This window comes from Camelus dromedarius, chromosome 29, assembly GCF_036321535.1.
Source record: "Camelus dromedarius isolate mCamDro1 chromosome 29, mCamDro1.pat, whole genome shotgun sequence".
NCBI lineage: Eukaryota > Metazoa > Chordata > Mammalia > Artiodactyla > Camelidae > Camelus > Camelus dromedarius.
This window is the reverse complement of record NC_087464.1, coordinates 24,771,860-24,793,068: the sequence shown is the minus strand read 5'-3', so window position 1 is coordinate 24,793,068 and position 21,209 is coordinate 24,771,860. Positions and strand designations below refer to the sequence as shown.

General features: G+C 43.8%; 1 protein-coding gene and 1 long non-coding RNA gene across 4 annotated transcripts in view; one reads left to right on the top strand and one right to left on the bottom strand.

Annotated features, from left to right (window-relative positions):
- BBS4 (Bardet-Biedl syndrome 4) overlaps positions 1–21,054 on the top strand; it is a 38,084-nt gene extending 17,030 nt beyond the window's left edge. The window contains exons 3-16 of one of the 3 annotated variants that reach the window (XM_031440874.2): positions 1,573–1,652; positions 3,283–3,346; positions 4,556–4,667; positions 5,614–5,686; positions 9,682–9,735; positions 11,758–11,885; positions 14,102–14,156; positions 15,109–15,177; positions 16,117–16,269; positions 16,358–16,529; positions 18,084–18,153; positions 18,687–18,828; positions 19,469–19,670; positions 20,195–21,054. In XM_031440874.2, coding sequence (XP_031296734.1) covers positions 1,573–1,652; positions 3,283–3,346; positions 4,556–4,667; positions 5,614–5,686; positions 9,682–9,735; positions 11,758–11,885; positions 14,102–14,156; positions 15,109–15,177; positions 16,117–16,269; positions 16,358–16,529; positions 18,084–18,153; positions 18,687–18,828; positions 19,469–19,670; positions 20,195–20,304 — 1,484 coding nt within the window. In that variant the 3' untranslated portion in view covers positions 20,305–21,054. The remainder of the gene's footprint in view (positions 1–1,572; positions 1,653–3,282; positions 3,347–4,555; positions 4,668–5,613; positions 5,687–9,681; positions 9,736–11,757; positions 11,886–14,101; positions 14,157–15,108; positions 15,178–16,116; positions 16,270–16,357; positions 16,530–18,083; positions 18,154–18,686; positions 18,829–19,468; positions 19,671–20,194) is intronic. The other 2 variants (XM_064480727.1, XM_031440875.2) reach the window with 2 other exon arrangements.
- On the bottom strand, positions 11,061–20,895 carry LOC116149391 (uncharacterized). Its single transcript, XR_004132997.2, has 4 exons — positions 20,797–20,895; positions 19,934–20,073; positions 19,433–19,791; positions 11,061–18,097 (listed from the first exon to the last, which is right to left on the bottom strand). It is a non-coding gene; the product is annotated as an uncharacterized LOC116149391 (long non-coding RNA).
- Positions 21,055–21,209: the final 155 nt, after the last annotated feature.

The following is a 21,209-nucleotide window of genomic DNA, read 5'->3' as shown; positions in this document are numbered from 1 at the left end:
ATAGGCAGGACTCATTTGCATTTTATAAATTTTCTTTCAGGCTGTAGAAGCAGTGATACTTAGGGATATTGTAAACTGAAAGGATTCAGTGTCTCCTTCCCTTTTACCCTCTCCCTTGAGAGGGTAGGTGACAGAGGCCGTATGATTGAGACGTGGTCCAAGATTACTCAGTAATCTTGTCCCAGAACTACTCATTATAGTGCATTTCTTTACCCACTTCACATGCACACACTGCTGTCCGTCTTTTAAGTTGGTGACTTGTGTGATCTTCAGTAGGAAATTTGATACTGTAAGTGGTTAGGCAGAACATAAGTGGCTGAGATCTGATGATTGGTAGGGGTTGGGGGAAATTAAGGAGGGAGACAAAAGTCATTGAAGAATCTCAGATAGGCCTTTGCTGACTAAAAGGGTGTTCCCACTCATAACGTGGGTGATTGGAAGATGAAGAGTCAGTTGCTTAGCGTTTTACCTTTTTCTTTCTTCTGGCATATAAAATCATAGCCATACTTCTGTCATAATTTCACCTCACCAATTTCATTGATACTCTGTATTCTTAGGAAGGAGTAGCAGCTTTAGCTCTTAATTTTTGTGTTCCAGCAACATTAATTAATTCTGGGTCTTTTTTTCCCCTTTTGTCTCATATTATGGACATAGAAGTCTTAAGTTTTCTTCAGATGTATCTCCTAAGGTTCTGGAACAGAATGATTACAAATCATTTCCTTCTCTTTCCTTGCTGTACCCTTTCTTTTGCATTTTTAAAAATCAGGGAACATCTCAGACATACATTAAAATGCATGTACTTGCAGGCTAGAATTCATAAATAACACTTAGGCATGTATACTTCAGAGCTTTAAATATTTTTGAGAAGTAAAGCATTAAAGAGTTGAAGTCCTTTTTATTTCTTCTAATTCCATTTCTCCCTCTTCCTTGAGGTCACCGCTCTACTGAGGTTGGTGTGAATCTCCTCTTTTGTTTCCCATAGAAAAGTAATTTCTTAATTAAATTTTACTAGTATTTTAAACTTTTGAATTCAAGGGGATAGTGACTTTCGGTCATGCATCATTTTCAGTGACTCAGGTACTGTTTTCATCACTGACTTCTCATCCCGGGGCCGCGGTAGGATGTTTCACGTCTGACCTGTGGCTGAGACTGTTTATCTGTTTTGGTCCTCTGATCTATCAGATGTGATGCTAACTATGTTCTATATATTTTGTTAGTAACACACCTGAAATATCCTTTAGAATGTCATCTTATTCACCTTCTAAAACAAGGGGGGGAGAGAGGAGAGACAACAAATGATTCTATTTTTCTCTTCAAGCCAAATTATCAGTCAAGAAACTGATAACTATAGCCACAAAACTGAAAAGAAGCATATATTCAATATATTATTAGGACAAGTATCTCTGTTTAATATTCTGTACTTTTTTGATACGCTGTATTCGTATGGTCAGCAGCATGAAGAATTTAACGTGCCATTGCAATATGCTTGTGGTTAGTTTGGACATGAGGACAATGCTCAGGGGAAAATCTAACATGACTTTGTTGTTTGTTTTGTCAAAATACGATTCCCAGCCCCAGAGTTTCCTATTTTGGAAAAGCAGAACTGGTTGATACATCTCCACTATATCCGGAAGGATTATGAAGCATGCAAGGTGAGAGACTGCGGTGATAGAAAAAATGAGAGGCAGGCTTTGTTTAGGCAGCTGACAGTGTCTGTCCCTCAGAGTTTGTGGCAGTTTGTGTCCCACTAATGATGTGTGAATTCTTGTTTCCCCACAGTTGGGCATCGGTTAGCTTTTGCTATGGTAATGCTGCTTAAGAAACAAACTCAAAATGTCAGTGGCCTCCAACAACGGACATTTATTACTCTTGGGCCTTCAGATTGGCTGTAGGTTGGCTGGGTTTGACCACAGGCTGTGGGTCAAGTTCAAGTGTCTCATATCTTCATCTTCTCTTATTATATTTTTGTAATTTAATTTTTTAATTGAAGTATTGTTGATTTACGGTGTTGTATTAGTTTCTGGTATACAGCATAGTGATTCAGTTATACGTGTGTATATATATATGTATCTATATATACATACATACATATATATTCTTTTCATATACTTTTTATTATAGGTTATTATAAGATACTGAATGTAGTTCCCTGTGCTATACAGTAAGACCTTGTAGTTTGTGTATTTTATATATAGTAGTTTGTATCTGCTAATCCCAAACTCCTAATTTATCCCTCCCCTCCTTTCCCCCTTTGGTAACCATAAGTTTGTTTTCTATGTTTGTGAGTCTTGTTTCTGTTTTATAAGTAAGTTCATTTGTATCCTTTTTTAGATTCCACATAAAAGTGATATCATGATATTTGTCTTTCTCTTTCTGACTTACTTCACTAGTATAATAATCTCTAGTTCCATCCATGTTGCTGCAAATGGCATTATTTCACTCTTTTTTATGGCTGAGTAGTATTCCATCATATAAATACACACCACAGCTTCTTTATCCAGTCATCTGTCCATGGACATTTAGGTTGCGTCCATGTCTTAGCTGTTGTAAATAATGCTGCGGTGAACATTGGGGTGCATGTAATCTTTTTGAATTAAGAGTTTTCTCTGTATACATGCCTAGGAGTGGGATTGCTGGATCATAGGGTAAGTCTATTTTTAGTTTTTTAAGTCATCTCCATACTGTTTTCTACAGTGGCTACACCAGATTACTTTCCCATCAACAGTGTAGGAGGGTTCCATTTTTTCCATACCCTCTCTCCAACGTTTATCATTTGTGGACTTTTTAATGATGGCCTTTCTGACCAGTGTGAGGTGATAGCTCATTGTAGTTTTGATTTGCATTTCTCTAATAATGCACGATATTGAGCATCTTTTCATGTGCCTCTTGACTATCTTATGTCTCTGGAGAAATGCTTATTTAGGTCTTCTGCTCATTTTTTGATTAGATTGTTCTTTTGTTAGAGTTGTATGAGTTTTCTCTTACTAGTTTTGTAAAATAACCCTGTTAAAAAATAAAAACCACTCTTAGCTTGAGAGCTCTCTAGAGAAATAGGCTTTGTGGGTCTGATTTGGCCTGTGGGCTGTTATTTGCTGACCTTTGTTATGGAGTAAGTAATCATAAGAGAGTCGAAATTAAAAAATAATCTGAATGAAATACTTTATTAGTAATTGTTAGTATTGTAGATTTCTTATATATGTTCCTTGTCCATGTCTACCTTTTCTTAAATACATTTGAAGACACTTAACTACTTTTCAGAAGTGCTGTTTCTTCCTCTTTCAGGCTGTTATCAAGGAGCAGCTTCAGGAGACTCAGGGGTTATGTGAATATGCTATCTATGTCCAAGGTAAGACGTGTACTTCTCTTCTCGCTAGAGAAATGCACACTCTGCCTGGGCCCTGGAAAAAGCAAACTACTTGTGAAATACTTAAATTTAAGTACATGTTCCACAAAGGTTTTACTCAATATTACTGTTTTTGAAATTGGAACATAGGTCTTGTGCTGGATTTGGCCTCAAAAGTAACTAGTTCTGTCAAAAAAATTACTACTGTCCTTCACTGCTTTTGTAGTTTCTGGCTGTAGTTTCTGGATGTTAGGATCCCTCCCTCATGGAGCAGTTTCAGGTCCAGAAGAGGCTTTTGGAAGGGTTCCTTATAGTCAAGCTAAAAGAGATGAGGAAAAGCTTGAGGATTTTTTGTAAGATGAGTCAGGATGAAGGGAAGAAGCCTAGAGGTGTACAGGATAAAAAAGAGAATAAATGAAATTCATCAGAAACCAAATATAGGAACCTCTGACTGAAATTTTACTCTTAAGTGCCCAAAGTGGCATTCTTAGTTTTTCTAGGAACTTTCTTTTTGACGTTTTGGTGTAAATGAATAGTTTTGTTTACCACTCATTGCATTTGTGGTCTTCAGATTACTATGTAATTTTGTGACGTAATTGGTAAGATATTGACATATCTAGGACATCATGCAAAAAAAAAAAAGGCTTTTATTCCTGATATCACAAGTTCCAGAATTACAGTGCCTCTTAATACTCAAGCGTGTAAATTCTTCTGAAAACTTAGGCCTAGGAAAAATGATTATAATTGGTTGCTATGCTGAAAAACAAGTCTGAAATATTACTATATTCTTTGCCAGAATCTCCTTGTTGGACTTGGGCTATTGATTGCACTTGCCCCATTTGGGTGTACTCTCTGTGGACCATCGGGTGGAAGTTGAATTACCATAGTAGAGCATCTGATAGGGAGCCATAGGAATGTTATTACAGTGAAGAGTTTGTGGGGTAATTTACAAGGCACCTGATTATCTGTGTGGTGGATGCTGGGAGTGGAAGTAGACGTAGGTTTGAGATACCTTATTGAAAAAGGTTTTGACTTATGAACAACTTAGCTACTTGTTTCAGTCCATCTAAAGTCATATCTGATTGTATTAAAGATACAGTTGTCCAAAGGACTTTGATATGAGTCCCAACTCCCTCTTCTCCAAATTTTCTGATGCCAGGCTCCTTTCTTCCTGGAATGTGATTTTATTTTCTGTTTTCTATTTCTTGGCAGCATTGATACTTCGCCTGGAAGGAAATATCCAAGAATCTCTGGACCTCTTTCAGACGTGCGCAGTTCTCAGCCCTCCGTGTGCTGACAACCTCAAGCAGGTGGCCAGATCTCTGTGAGTGCAGGCCGCCTGGAGGCCCGGGGCAGTGTAAAGTGCGTCCTCAGGCCGGGCTGGTACTTGGAGGGGGGGCTGCTTGAGAGGTGGCTCGGATCCCCTTTGAAGAGTGTGGGTTAATTTTGAAATTTGAAAAAATGAGATAGCTAGTGTAAAGGAACGGAGTATTTCGAGCGCCATGTTCTAATTTGATGGGGGAGCACTGATAGTATTTCTCATATAAATAGTGCCATCTTGTGCCTGATGTCACCCTAACTGTGTTGGCAACCCCTGGGATTTTTCTCGTCTACTGTTCTAACACTAAGCATAATTTTAGCCACACAGTAGGTTTTGGGGAAATGTTTGCTGAGTGAATGCCCTGAAGGTTCCTGGATGCAGGCAGAGTCTCTCTTAGCTGTTAAGTACTAAGAGCTTTATTAGTCCAGGGTAGTAACGTGTTCCGTGGAGTTCCCGTCCTCACTTTCTTACCTACATTGTCATTCACACCTGAACTGTCTTTGCACAGAGGCTGGGTTTTCCCCCATTGTCTCCAGAATTATGACCCAGTATCACGGAGAAAGCCTTAGACTCGGTCGAGAAGAGCATGTCCCTAATAGACGAGGATGATAAATTGTGGCAGTTCTTGTTTAACGCAGTATATAATTTGGCTCATTTTGTTTTTGGTCTACATTTGTAGTACATTGTAGAAAATAAATTACAGAAGACTTTCACTAAAATTGGTGTAGAATGGGACCAAGGCCTTGGAACAGCTACCAGTACAGTCCCTACTGAGAGAGCTTCTGCTCTTGGTGTACACCAGCCTCACTGGCCAAACCACGACCAGCTCATAGGGAGGAGGCTTCCAGAATTCTCTAGGGGGTGGAACATGAGTCAGATGTGGGACTGGTGGGGTTAGTCTTGTGAAAGATTTGTGTTAATAATTATGGAAAATGTATTTCTTTCCAAGATTTCTTCTGGGAAAACATAAAGCTGCCACTGAAGTATATAATGAAGCAGCTAAACTTAACCAGAAAGACTGGGTGAGTGGGAAACTTTGTTCCTTGTTATTAGTAACATGCTAATGGTTCCATTTATCATGTGGCTGTCCTTTGTTATTATTACTGAATTCTTACATACCAACAGTGTCTTTATTTTATCTGCACAGTTAATTGATGATTTGGCTAGGTATAAGATTAAAAAAACCATGTTTCCTCATAACTTAGCAGACATTGCTGCCTGGTTTTCTGGCAGTCAGTGTTGCTGATGAGCAGTCTGTTACCAGTCTGATGCTTGTTAATAACCCCACTTTCCTCTCTGGAGGAAATCTTTTTTGAGGATTTTTTTCTTTCGTCACTGGAGTTCTGAGATGTCAGTAATAGTTTTTTTTCCCCATTGTCTGTGAACACTCAGTGGGCTCTCTCACTTTGAATACCCTTGCCTTTGGGTCGGACATTTTCTTTGAGTAGTTCTTTGATTAGTTTTTGCTCTTTATTGTCTCTTTATATCAGTTAGGGATTGTGTATAACTGCAACAATAAGTCTGACTAAACACTGGCTTTACAAGTTAGGAGTTTGTATTTTTTCTTATGAAAAAAGAAGTCCAGATAAGTAGTTGTTGACTTTGACTTGGTGGTCCAAGAATGTCAAGGCTGAGGCTTTTTCTTCATGGTTACAAGATGGTTGCTGCAGCTCTAACATCACATCATCATTCTAGGTAGGGGTAAAGAGGAAACAACAAAGAAAAAAGATAACAATCTTTATCAAGAAAGTATAACTTTCCCAGAAATCCCTAACAGACTTCCACTTATGTCGTATCAACTACACCTTTTTTTAAGAAAGGTTGAGAAAATAGTTTTGAAGTTGGACACATTGTCACGCTAAACAAAATCAGGGTTCTGTTAGGAAGGTAAACGAAGAGAGTGGATGTTAGATACCTACCTAGCAGCGTTTGTCACACTGTTTTCTGCTCTGTCTTTTCTCTGCTCCAGTAGCCTCGCCATGTCTCTCTGAAGTTCTCTTCTAGTTTCCACAGTGATCTTCTTTTTTCTCTATTTTGGTTTTTCTTTTTCGCAGCTGTTGGCTTTTTCAGATATCAGGTGATTCTTGGAAAGACATCTATGAATGAAGGATTAGACTGATTCGTATAAAGAGCTAGTCTGGGTTTTCCCGGCAGTTCATGGTACTGTTATTTTTGGAATGTGTTTAATTTGTCAGTTACTTTTCTACTTGTCTAAAGACTGAGATGTTTAGGTCTTTTTGCCATTGAGTATTTTTATAACCAAAGGCCACAGTGAAGCCACAGATAAAGGAAAATTTAGTTACTCTTTCATTCATTTAGTTGTTCTTTTGACAAATGAATGTCTGCTATGTGCCAGGCACTGGGCTGCAGATGCAGAGATGGAGTGGTGATTTATGGGACAGTCAGCTAAAATAGGAAATAAAGGAAGGAAGAAAAGCAAGTTTTGGGAGAGGGTGATGATAACAAATCAGTTAAATCCTATCTTTTAGGAGATTATGGACATGAGGGGAATTTTAGCTTCTGGTAGGATATCTAAATTGAGATGTGTCTGGTACCTCGCTGGATATAGAAGTCTGAAACTCCAAGTGTTCTGGGCTAGAAATACACATTTTGGAGTCAACAACATAAAGGTGACAAAACCATGAAATCGGATGAGATCACTCTGCAGTGAGCTGAGGGTGGAACCATGGGAAAAACAATTTTAAAGGGCTGAACAAGAGAGAAACTGAGCCCATAGAGGGAGACAGGGAGGAAGTGAGACAGGAGAGCTCAGGAACGTGACGGGGGAAGGGAGAGTGTTCATCCGTACAGTTGGTTGAAAGAGCTCGTTTGGTATTACCGGCTCAACGGGGGTAACCAGTCCCTTGGTGCCAGTAGAGGTGGCCATTCCCCAGACAGCCACTCTTGGCCTTCCACGCTTCATAAGTGCCTGTGGCCAGCAGAAAACCTGTAGCCCTACTTTCTTGGACTCATCAGGGTATCCCACAGTCTGGCTCGACAGGGGAATAATAATTCCTTCTGCCATGATCTCATTTGCCTTTTAGAACAGCTCTGTTAAGTAGCGAGAGTTTCCCCATTGACAAGTGGGGAAACTGAGGCTTTGGGAGATGGAATGATTTGCTGAAGGGTGTACAGTGAGGTAGTGGCAAACCAGAGCCAGAATTTAGGCCTGGAGTCTAAGATTCCTTACTTTTGGCCTGTGATCTTTCTGCTGTACCAATTACCTTTGCAGGATGTCAGCTGCATCCTCTTACCCCATGAAAGAAAAGATTTAACCCTGATTTGTTCCGATTTCCTTTTCAAATTTCAAACTTTCCTTGGTTGTCCGTTTAAGGCATGTTGCTGCTGCTTTCTCAGACGATGCCTGTGACAAGTGATTTCAGAAGGCTGGGGGTTAGTCAGCTTCTGGGACATTTAAGGGCTGCATTTCTCCTGTCTCCAGCTCCATGTGTACGTTCTTCCAGGGAAATGAAGCAGAAGGTACACAAGTTTTAGAGGCAGGCCTGACCTCGTATCTCAGTGCTTTGCAATGTGGGGATGTTATTTGGATTATGATTTAAGAAAAATATTTTTGAAAGAAATTTGAACATGATTCAGTATCTGATATTAAGCAGTTACTAATTTTTTTCAGGTATGATAATGGTATTGTGTGTAGGTGAAAAAAAGATCCTTTAGGAACACATACTGAAATGTTTGTCAATAAAATGTTATGCTGTCTGGTGTTTGCTTTAAAAAGTAGTGGAATAGGTGAGGTATGGGTTGGACGGTTGTTGGGACAGGATGATGAGTATGTGGTGATTCTGTCTACATTTATGTACAGTTGATATTCTTCAAGATTTTGAACTAAAAAAAAACCCCAAACCCAGTGCTGACACTTTTTGTCTTAGGCAGACTACTTCTCTGAGCTTCAGTTTCCTTATCTCTAAAATCAGAATTGTTATACTAACCTGGCAGATTTGCTGGGGAAATGAAAGTAATACATACGAACATCTGGCGTAGAAGCAGTGAAGTAACTACTTTGTTGTTACTTCAGAAGACTCGGGGAGCGTTAAACCCCTTGTTGTCTCTGAGCCCTTGAGGGTTCACTTTTCTTCGGAGAGGGAAACTTCTGCACCTCCCCCCTAATAACAAGATGGTCCTGTTTCCCAAGAGTGGTTTCCTCAAACTTGCATTCTTCTTTCTCTAAAGCTGCCTTAAATAAAGGGAGATGTAATACAGGGGAGTTCGAGAGATTCTGTAGAGCTCAAGGTCAGGAAATACAGAAACTGTCAGCAGCCAAGGTAGCTTCTCTGCATTTCTGCTTGATTTTTTTTTCTTTCTGTAGATCAGAGGTTTGCAAACTTTTTTTTTTTTTTTTTATGGTAAAGAGCCAGTTAATATTTTAAGCTTTGCAGCTTCATACAGTTTCTATTGCAACTACTTAACTCTGAAGTTTTAGTGCAGAAGAGCTGTAGATACATGACGAATGGTCGTGGCTGTGTTCCAGTATGACTTTATTTACAAAAAAGAGAGGATGGATTTGGCCCATGGGCCATAGTTTGCTGACCTGTGCTGTAGACTTCTGTAGATTAGCTCCAGTCACATTATGTGTATTCCATCCTAGGGGCCTCCAGATGGAGGTGTCAGTCCCCAAGTTCACATCACCTAGTGAATTCCTAGGAAAAGGAATCTGATGTATGTATTTACATACATATTTCCTTAGGGTTGGAGGAGGGGCTCTGGGAGTATCTTCTGAGAAGAGGGCACAAAGGGTTTGTGCGGTGGGCAGCTTTTAGAGAAGACAATTATAGGAACGGGGTGGGTGTGCACCCCAAGGTGCTGCATAGAGTCAGGATCACCTGTTTATTCTGCTTTTCTCTTATAATCTGAGTCACATTCAAGTAAAACCAAAAACAAAACACACCATAGTGCAGGTTTTTAAAGTTTAAACTTTGCCGAGCAAGAATAATCTCTAGACGCCTGTGTTTCTAATAGTTACTGTGGAACTTACACTGGTGTCCCTTTCTTTTGCGTGCAGGAGATCTGCCATAACCTAGGAGTTTGCTACATTTATCTGAAACAGTTCAACAAGGTAATTTATAGAAATGTTGGTGTGGCTGAGCGGTTGGCTGGGGCTTTCCCTGAGGGTCCACTTGTTAGAGATGCCACTGCTCGTTTGGTGTTACTCCTACTGTTTGCAGAAGTATTTGGAAGTGAAAATGGAAAGTGCCATCTACATTTATCCCCATTTTTATTCTCACTTGTTATCCATTTTTTTTTCTGCTTTTAAAAAAAAAAAAGACAAATTCTAGAAGTACGATGAGGGAGTGGCGACCTAATTGCTTTTCTCCTCTCCTTATTTTCCATCCCCCAGTTTAATTTTCCAGAACAGAAACAAAATGTTCAAAAAGTGGACCCGTAGGTCTTAAAAGTGTTAATTACGACCATGTGAGGTAACTTCTGTTCCAGTGGCAACTGATTTTAGTTTTTAAGGTCATTGGAAATGAATTTTTAATCTTAAGTAGAACTGATTTCTGAGAGTTTGAGTTTTTAAGGTTATTTTCCATGTGAGATTTTCTATTTCATTGTGATAAGGCTGTAGTGCCGTGGCTGTTGTATCAGAAAAGCTGTGCGCTTACCCTGGTACTCAGATAAAGGGAGAAGATGTGCGTGTCTTAACTGAGGGACAGATTAGGTTAATGACTGTGGGGCTGGGTAGTTTCCTTCATAAAGCTCTCACATGGTGATGGTGAAGTTTCATTCTCCTTTCTCTAATGCTGACAGGACTGAGAATCTGAATTAGTTGGTACCCATTTGGTGGTGTTTAATTTGTATCAATCTGTAAAGTGACGCAATTTAATCAATTCCTCAGGGGTGTGGGAAAAAAATCTATACATCAGCAGTTGAGGTGTGAGAATAACTTTCTGTCCTGAGAGATATATAATAAATAATGCCTACACATATATACATATATATATATACATACATATACATATATAAATAAAAATAAAATATACATATTTCATGGGTCCCATAGGTTTTCTGGTCACATTGAGATCTACAGTGTTATATCCTTGATTAGGAGCTTTTTTTTCTTCAGAGGGTATTTCAAGCAAGTATGTTTCTATTCATAGGATTATTCTGAGCCACGGGAGAGGTGGGATTGGTTTTTGGTGAGACCTGTACTGAGGAGGAGAATTATATTTAGATTTTACTGTAAACCTAGCAGGTTAAGCAAATACAATACCTGGCATTTATGTAACTCACTTGCTGAATCAGCGAAGGACTGAACAAAGCGCGCACGCGCACACACACACACACGAATAGTACTCAGCCATAAAAAAAGAGTGAAACACTGCCATGGATGGACTCAGAGATTATCATACTAAGTGAAGAAAGAAAGACAGATACCTAAAAAGTGATACAAATGAATTTATTTACAAACAGAAATAGACTCAGACATAGAAAACAAACTTACGGTTACCAAAGGGGAAAGGAGGGGAGGGATAAATTAGGGGTTTGGGATTAACATATACACACTATTATATAAAAAAACAGATAAACAGCAGGGACCTGCTGTATAGAACAGGGAACTATATTCAATTTCTTGTAATCTATAATGGAAAGGAATCTGAAAAAGAATATATATATGTATATATAACTGAATCACTCAACACCTGAAATGTAAATCAACTATACTTAAATTAAAAAAAAGTTGGTGAGGAAAATGAGGTGCACCCCTTGGGAAGGGTGTGTAGTCAGTCAGCGATGCAGCTGGGGCCGAGTTTGGGGCCATGCTCACTCTGTACTATGATGTCCCTCTTGACTTATAACATACAAGTCATGAGGATGAATATCAGGAATCAGGAAACACTCAAAAGGTTAATTATTCTGTACAAACCCCCCAGGTGGCTCTAGAGGCAGGCGCCCCATGTTGTAGCTGTTCTGGGAGCAAGCAGTTTGGGTGTGTCGGTTTTTTGGGTAGTGGGGCGTTTGCTGAAATGTGATGTTCCTGCATTAGGACAGCAGGGGCTCTGTCTTTACATTAGCCACACAGAGTCACTGTCCTTTCATGGTAGTGATGTGCGTCTCTTCACTCCATCAACCTTGTTAGGCACAAGACCAGCTGCACAATGCCCTGCATCTGAACAGGCATGATCTGACCTACATAATGCTGGGCAAGATCCACCTGCTGGAGGGAGACCTGGACAAGGCCATCGAAATCTACAAGAAAGCAGTGGAGTAAGTGTGTCTGTTTCCTTTAGAGCAGTGAGAAACTGAAACGGAAATGGGAGCAGTCATGAACTCCCAAGGCTGAGAGAACATGTGACTGGTTACTAGTTGGATGAGTTAAGAGTAAATGTTAAGCTAATATTTAGAGCTTCCAGTGGCTTAAATGATGAAGACTTATGTTTCTTTCCCATCTGTTAGTGTGGCTGGTCTAGCCTCGCTGGGCAGCTCTGCTCTGCAAGGTCAGTTAGGGATCCAGGTGCCTTCCACATTCACCCCTGATTCCTTAGGTCGTCGTCTGCACTTGCATGGTTGTAGCATCCATGCCCCAGGCATGCTCGGGGGAGGTGGTATGGGAAGCTGAGTACAGAAAACAGGCAGTTAGTTGCACGTTGTTGCTGCTCACATTCTAAGGTTCGAAATGAGTGAGGAGGCCACACCTAGCTGCAGGGGAGGTGGGCAGACTTACTCGAGAGGAAGGAGAGAACAGATGATTTGGGAGTGAGCTGGCAGTCTGCCATTGTGGTTTTAAACTTTACGGAAGATTTTGTGTTCCCAGAGATATTAGGGAAAGAAATCTGATTCAGTAATAAAGATCTGGACTTATTAGCCTTGAGACCAATCCCTGTTTTTGAAAAATATCATTAGGGTGGCCAAACCCCTATCGATAATGGAACTGATGGGCTTTCCCAGTATGGTGTTCTGTTAACTCTGTACGGACACGTGCTACCGTCTTTTCTGTGTAGGGTCTTGTTTGTTTAAGGGGGGTAGCTGTAGGAAAATGCTTCAGTGCCTCACTTGTTTGGTCACTTGATAGAATGCCTGGTTTCAAGGCCACAGAGTCTATTATTCCTGATAATTAGACTCTGAACTAAACTTAGATTTCTTTTAATTTGTTAATTAACTTGTCTTCTACCATTATAGTAACTTTTCTGGTTGTATTAGAACACTGCTTCTGAATTTTCTTCAACCATATTTTGTATCTAAACTGATAAAACAACATAAAAATCCTTTGGTTCGTTAAGCTAGAAAAGACTTCTGTCATCAAGAGGCTGCGTTGATGTGGACAAGGAGGAGGGAGTGAATGTAGCATGTGTTAGACCTCCGTGGTGCTGGGTGGGAGCCTTGACCCCTGACTCCTGCAATCTAGAAGTTGGCTCAGAAATCACGTTAGCTCACACATTCTTCCAGTGGCTGGTCAAGGACTTACTTAAGTCGCTGAGATTCTCAAGGGAGAGAAGAGGACAGCTGACCATCTGGAGCCTCGCTGAGATTGTGGACACCGTTGTTTATGACCCACGGCTTTGGAGACAGTAGTCATGTTTTATGTGGGGGATGGATGCCACCAGAATCACGGAGGTTTTATGTGCTTGGTTTGGGGAAGGAGGGTGATCAGAATGGGTATTTATGGCAAAAAGTGAAGGGCAAGTTCTCAGCTGAACTGAGGAAGCTCTGTACGGACACGTGCTACCGTGTTTTCTGTGTAGGGTCAGCTACAGGCAGGCCTTCCCTGGCTGGGGCTTTGGCCCTCCGGTTCTGGTCTCCCCAGAGGTGACTAGTGTGTTACCTCATTCCGTAGAAACAGGAGACGTTGTTCCTCACCTGCCATTTTCACTGTTGAAACTGTCTGATGATCCTGTGGTCAGATTGTCTCCGCTCAGTGTTGCTTTGGTTTTGTGACAAAGACAAGTATCAGTGAGGGATTGGAAAGGCAGATAATCTTTTACTTAAGCCAGTGTTTACTCCCCAAAGCCAACAGCTAATTCTTCCCTAGAGCTGGTATGTGTCTTCCTTTTTTAGTTTGGCTGTTTAGTATGGCTTTTTGTTTACTATGGAGCAGAGAATTAGGGACCTTGGGATCCTAAATTACACGGAAAATCATGCTGCCTGGCATTGTTTTTCTGGTGAGAACAACAAAAAAAATCTCACTAGAGGGAAGTGGCTAAAGCCGTGTGTGTTCTAGACTGACTTGGTTTATAAAGGATTATGCTTTAATTCTATTAGTGTAACCAAAACAGTGACGCAGGCTATTCCACAGGTTCTTTCCGAGGGCTTCGGCACTCAGACAGGGTCCTGAGAAAGGAGTCCGAGGTCTAAGTCCTGTAGGGTTGAGGGGACGTGCTTTCGAGGGCAGTTCCCAGATCCCTTCAGGAGTCCGCTCGGGGCGTGGGCGGCGCAGCAGGGTCTTAGACACGCCTGCTTTCCCTCTGAGCCTCTCTGTGTTGCAGGTTCTCCCCGGAAAACACAGAACTTCTTACAACTTTAGGATTGCTCTACTTGCAGGTGAGGAGAATTCTTGGCTTGTCCCTGCGCTGACGTTAGACGTGCCATTGGGTCTGTGTGTGGTGTTTTCCCGCATTTTTATTTTACTTCAACACAGCTGACTAAAGCACATGAACCCTACTCTCTGCATTTGATACTGTCTGCTAAAGGAATTAATTTTCTGCATTCAAATCAGAAGCAAATAAATCTGTAAGCCTTGTGCAATCATACTTCTTACCCAACCATGGAAAGAACATGTATGAGAAATAACTGTGTTCAGGGGGCCGGCATTTTATTGTGGGAGGAGACACTTGCGATACTACCGAGGCTGGCAAAGCCCAGTTCTGTTGTTCGTTCTTCTCAGCCGGGCCCTGTAGGAAAGAGAGAAGGCAAAGCATTATCTAGAATAAGAAGTTTCCCCCCTCTCCACATTGCTGAGAGTATGGGATTCTTTTAGCTCCATCACTTTCCTGTATCAGCTCGAGGCCCTGGGGCCCAGGGATCCCTGAGGGGCCGCTCCCTGCGCTGCCCATATCAGTCCCCCAAGTTCCCTGCTCAGCAGATCCTGCCTCCAGCTTTGCCACTGTGGTGGCCTTTTTGTCTGTTTCATTCTTCTTTCAAAGGGAGTGTAACCCTGGGCCTTCCTGGGCTTTGGCTCGGGAGGTTGGCCCCAGGGGAGATGAGGCTAACCAGCCCATTTCCTGCCAAGAGGCATTAGTGCAGAAAAGCACTAGTGTGGCCAGACGGTTCCTGGCAAATAGCCACTATGACCTTGTTAGGGGACAAATCAACAAAATAGGAGGGCAAACAACTGTGGGGATCTTCGTTTTCTTTTTTTAAAATCTGGTATCTAGCTCTTTTTTTTGTCAAAAGAACTCAGAAAAGTCAGAGTGTGTCTGTTGAGGGTGTGGTTGGCCAGTCTCCTACTGCTATCTCCCCTGCAATGTAATTCTCTGGTTTGCTTTTCTCCAAGCTCGGCATTTACCAGAAGGCATTTGAACATCTTGGAAATGCACTGACTTATGACCCTACCAACTACAAGGTACTGCAGGCTGTCAAACCCCAGAGCCTTCACACAGATGGCCCCCTTGCTCCCACAGGTGATCTGGCCCTGAAAACATTTTGAATACCTGAGAAAGTACCCTTTTCTTAGAAAAGCCATGAAGATGGCTCTTCTTACTTGGAAACACTGCGAAGCGTTAGTGCTCTGCTGCTTTTCTCCTGAAAGAGCACATTTGCTGTATCAGGGCTGTAGCTTGTGCAGAGAGCAAAGCTGTTGGGCTGCTGAAGCTGCGTGTGTTACTCAGGAAGTTAGCAAAGCCTCCACAACTGCTGTCAGAAATAAACCTGGTAAAACTGCTTCTAGACTCTTGATGAGTCTGAGGTCACAGCTGTCCAGATGCGACTTTGAGGGTGAGATCACCATCAAGTGGATGAGCATCCTTGAGGGAGAAGCAGTGAAACAGGCTGCTTGTTCGGGGCACAGACCCAGGCCTGTCTCGGCAGCTGTGTCAGCCTGACTTCCACCCTTTTGCTTAGAGACCTGAAGCACTGGGCTGGGGAAGCTCGAGTTGACTCACCTCTTGCCCTGTGGCAGAATGAGCTGAACCTTAAGTGGCTGAAGGCAGGTGCATGTGAGTTGTCTAGAACACCTTGATACCAAGCAGGGGCTGCAGGGAACAGGTTGATGGCAGTTTTTACTTGAAGACCCTATTTCTCTGAAGCACTGACTTTCCTGGCAAGAAGTAGGAAACAGACGAGCTGGGTGCTCAGCGACACTGTCTCTGTTCTTGTCCTGCCGGAGAGCCCTGGTGTTGGGGCAGGAGTGTCTGTCGTGTGGCTGGGGTGTCATGTAGGCCCCTGGAAGCAGCTTCTTGCCCCCCAGAGCTGATGCGCCTGCTCAGTGTCTCGACTCAGGAAGGCTGCTTCACTGCTCCAGCCTTCTGGGAATGACTGAGTCACCAACTTGTCACGTTTTCAGGCCATCTTGGCAGCAGGCAGCATGATGCAGACCCATGGGGACTTTGATGTTGCCCTCACCAAATACAGAGTTGTCGCTTGTGCTGTTCCAGAAAGTCCTCCGCTCTGGAATAACATCGGAATGTGTTTCTTTGGCAAGAAGAAATACGTGGCAGTGAGTGTCCTCTTCCTGCTTTGTGTTCCTAGTTACTGGGGCTGCCCAGCTTGCCCCACCTCTCACGGAGGGCCCCCCTCTCCTCCAGGCCATCAGCTGCCTGAAACGAGCCAACTACTTGGCACCCTTCGACTGGAAGATCCTGTACAACTTGGGCCTCGTGCACTTGACCATGCAGCAGTACGCGTCGGCTTTCCACTTCCTCAGCGCCGCCATCAACTTCCAGCCCAAGATGGGGGAGCTCTACATGCTCTTGGCTGGTAAGACGTTTACCTGGAGGCCCCTCCGCAGGCTGTAATGAGTGGAGCGAGTTAGTCGTAGGAGTCAAATGTGGTTAAATGTCCCATGGAAGCCACTCCCTTGCAGATGCCATGGGAATCTGGGTTACCGTCCTAGAGCCTGAAGAAATACGAGAGAGAGACGACAGAGCGTGCTGTTGCTCCGGACTTGGGGGGATTTCACCTGAAGACCAGCAGGTTAAGTCAGGCTGATCCCTAGTTCACCTTGTACCATGGTTTTCCCTCGGCTTGACGACTCGGTTTTATATACATTGAGCCCATCTAAGCTCCAGTTTTCATCAAGTGTTAAGATCTCGGGCATTAGGGAGGGTCCTGCCTCTACTAGTTACTGGCTGTAGCCCATAGGATTGATGAGAGGATTATATGATCAATCAGCCAGTGAATGGTATGTTGGTTTTGGTATCATTATTACAGTCTGTTATTCATGTTACTATAAAAGTATTGACTAAACACTCTTTCTGGGGGCTATTTCTCCATATACCAAGTTGACTAAGTGTACACCTAAAAGCAGTTTCCATGTTCTTAGTGACAGTAGTTCTCAGGTGGTTTTTTGGGTCATTTGGTGTTCTGATTTATAAGAGAAAGGTTGTGAAAGCAAGTTGAGTGGTGGGTATTTGGTATTTACCTGAGTACAAATACAGAGAGCCCAGCTGGAATGGGATACAAGAGTGTAAACAGCTGTACTGTAGCACATGAGTAGCAATCCTGATTTCATGAAGTAGAGAGAGTCTTCACAGTGGGGTTTGAAAGGTGAGCTGGAATTCAGTAGCACAGAATGACTGAGGAGCCCCTGAGTGAAGGCCTGCAGCCCTGGAGCTGCAGGGTGGACCTGGCTGTTAGTGGGAGACTGGTCAGGGGAGGTGGTCTGGGGTCAGAGCTCGGAGGGCCGTGGGTACAGCACAGGGGCTGTAGACGTGCTCCCCGAGGCCATGTATTCCTAGCTCTCCTCTTGTGTCTGCTAGAAGCAGGTGCATGGTTGGTGGGTGGGTGGAGCAGGCAGGGCTTCCAGAGCAGCTGTTTTTGTTTTATAGATCAGCCTTCCAGAAAATACTGACTAGAAAGGGGTGAGTGTTCTGTTGCTGAAGAGCAGTTTAAAGATGATGGTTATGAGTGATGGAGAGGAGTGAGGCTGCTCAAGTAGCTAGTGCCATGGTCACATTTGCTGTCTGTCAGCGAGATACCTGGCAGCACTGTGGCAAGGGGCTGGAAGCAGGTGGGGACATGCCCCTGGGGAACGAGATGGAAAACCCGACATAACTCAGCAAGGGCAGTGTCACCAAAGGAGCTGCAAAAAGTGGGATTCGTGGAACTTGGCAGCTGGTTAACTGTGGAGCGGGGACTGCTGGAGATGACACCAGGTATCCAAGCTGAATGGCTGAGCAGGTGGTGGTGCTGGAACCGGAGAGGGTGCAGTAGGAGCCACGTCTGGGGGCTGAATGAGCTGCTGTCTTCACATATTCCCCTTGTTTCCTACGCTGGGCTCTCCAGCCGCAGCGCTCACTTTCTTTGTTGCAGTGGCTCTGACCAACCTGGAAGACACAGAGAATGCCAGGAGAGCCTACACAGAGGCCGTGCGCCTGGACAAGTGAGCTGCTCCGTCAGGAGAGGTGTTGGGAGGGCTGGACTCCCCAAAGCCACAAGGTGGCGCCACAGTCAGTGGTTGCCTGAGTTAGCCCAGCTGCTTCTCTGCCCTTGTGCACAGCAGGCCGACAATGACTCTTTGTGAGACAATCTTTCCAGCCCTAAGTAGTCGGGAGGCCAGAGAAAGAGCTGGCAGTGGGCTTGGGTGTTGGTAGACATGGGCTCGCTGGAATAGCACATGCTCTCTGGGCTCAGTTTAAATCGAAGATGAACTTGACTCTCCTGGGGTGTATTCTACGGGCGTCAGTTAGGCAGCTGAGTCGGGATCCCTTTTTGGTCTCTTTTGAGGGCCAGGATGTCAGACTTGGTCCCAATACCTGCTTTGCTGGTTGGGCAGTTAATTCCTTGATTCTTCTCCACTGGTGCACACACCATGTGTGTCCCCTAGCTTGCTGTGGGATGGAGCTATCTCTGCTGTTTTTGTGTAATGAGAAGGAGCTCTGAAGCCCCAGCCCCACAGACTGTCTGCTGGCACAGGTGTAACCCTCTAGTAAACCTGAACTACGCCGTGCTGCTGTACAACCAGGGCGAGAAGGGCGGCGCCCGGGCCCAGTACCAGGAGATGGAGAAGAAAGTCAACATGCTCAAGGACAGTAGCTCCCTGGACTTCGATCCGGAGGTACGTCCCTCCCCAGCTCCCAGGAGTCATAGGCAAGCTGTCAGGAGACTTTGGAATCAAGCCCAAATAATCCAAATATTAGGTGTATGTGTGTATATATATATATATATATATATACACACACACACACACACACACACACACACACATATATATAATATATAATGTATATAAAGGTACCTAATATATTATAGGCTCATGCCTGTTTTGGCTTTAATGTTCTTGATGGCATGAATTCTTAAGTTAGTGATAGCTTGAGAAAAAACTTTCTGGAAGAAAATATAAGGAAATTTGGGCTTCCCGAGTTACCTGTTACTGATAATACAGCTCATTTAAGTTGAGTTCTGTGTCTCTTTGTAGCTTCCTCCCACTTCTCACATAGGGAAGGCAGGAATTTAGTCCAGTAATGCACTGAATGCACCAACCTTGAATTACTGGGTTTTGAGAGCCTTTAAGAACACTCTTGCCATCCACTTAGGGTATGTGTTCTCTGCTGTTTGAGAACGACTTCTTTGCAGGAAGTACTTCCTCCCTCAAGTGCTAGTACAGCAGACACCCCCCTCCCCCGAAGGCCTAGCAGGAAGCTCATATCTGCTGGTCATACCTGTGACTTTGTTTTTCCTTCCCATGTGGACACAAGATGGTTGAGGTGGCCCAGAAGTTGGGAGCTGCTCTCCAGGTTGGGGAGGCCCTGGTCTGGACTAAACCAGTTAAAGATCCCAAATCAAAGCACCGGACCGCTTCAACCAACAAAGCTACGAGTTTCCAGCAGCCTCTGGGCTCCAATCAAGCTCTAGGACAGGCGATGTCTTCAGCAGCTGCGTGCAGGAAGCCTCCCTCAGGTAGGAAGCTGTGCACAGCTGTATGGGGACCTGTGAGTACCAGCCACACATGCCTGCAGAGATTCCAGCTTTGAATGAGGTTTGGCTTTTCAGACTCAGAGCATGTCCAATGTAGTGTAGCCTAGAAGAGGAAAAAAAGCCTGAGGGTGACCAGATTGTCACTTGTTCTCTTAAGGCAAATTGTGTAACAGCTACTGGCAGGCTTATTTGGATGGTCATTAAGCTGGGACTTCACAATATTCAAGTTAGAAACATTACGGTACCTCTCCTGATGTAGTCTTGCTTTATTCCCATTGCCTTATCATAAGTCAGCATGGTGCAGGTAATTAAAGATTTCTCTTATAAGGTCATTGAAGACAAACTTGACTTGCTTTATTTCTTCAGTCATGGTCTTCCTTCACACCTGCAAAGATACGCCACAGTCCCACTAGTCCCACAAAATACGGGGTTTCTTCTTGAAACTTAACAGTGAAATGACGCTTTCTTCTGGAACTGAGAACTGAAGCGGTCTGTTCTGTTACTAGGTGCTGGAGGAACATCCCAGCTCACAAAGCCACCGTCACTCCCTCTGGAGCCAGAGCCCCCTGTGGCAGCACAGCCACCTGAAGTGTCAGCACAAACAAGAGAAAAATAGGGGGAGGATGACCCCCCAGTCGGGGTTTCTTTGGCAAAGATGTACCAGATTAGGAAAGGTCCCAGGGTGCAGGCCGGGTGGAGCCCAGCGCGCTCCCTGGGCGTCACAGATTAGAACGCAGAGTGTGTGATGATGATCATGAGGGGCCCCCGCCAGCTAGGAAGGAGGGAAGATGGCCCAGATAGGTTCTTTAAGAGGGGAGAGCAAGGCTTCTGGCTCTGTCATGCAGTTCTGGGAGCCAGCAGGGCCTGGGACAGTGGCTGCTTTGGGAAGGACTATCTCCTGGCTGACTGATGCCTTCCTCTGTGGAAGGAAAATCGGACACAGGCCCCTGCCCAGTAGCCTGGTCAGGAGGAAGCTTTGGCCTAGCCAAGGCAAACACAAATCTTGGATTAATAATCCAGCTCTAACAGTCTAAATTTAAAAGAAAAAAATATGAAAAAAGCTCTTTAAGTTGGGGCCCAGCCTTTTGAGTATCCCAGCTGCACTTACCCACGGGAATCCAGAACACGTCCCTGCAGCTTGTTCTTGAGCGAGCACAGAGCCTGATCCTGTCGGTGTGACGGAAGCAGAAACAGGGCTGGACTGGCATCTGCAGCAAGGATAAAGCAAGGGAGTTTCCTGACAGGGATTTTTGACGATCAGTCAATACATTCTATCCTTTCAGAATGGAGATTGTGTAGCATCCCTTTGGGGAAAGTTGTTAGTCATGTATGAAAATAAGGAATCACAATAAAAACTTGAAACGAACTTGTGACCAGTCTCCCCTTACCTAGTTCCAAGCGAGGTCTGAAGTGGGAGGAGGAGCCTCCAGGCCAGCTTCCCACTTGGCACCAGCACCGCCCCGCTGCAGCCCTGATGGGTCGTGGGCCAGTCCCCATTTTGCACAGTAAGTGCCCTTTAAT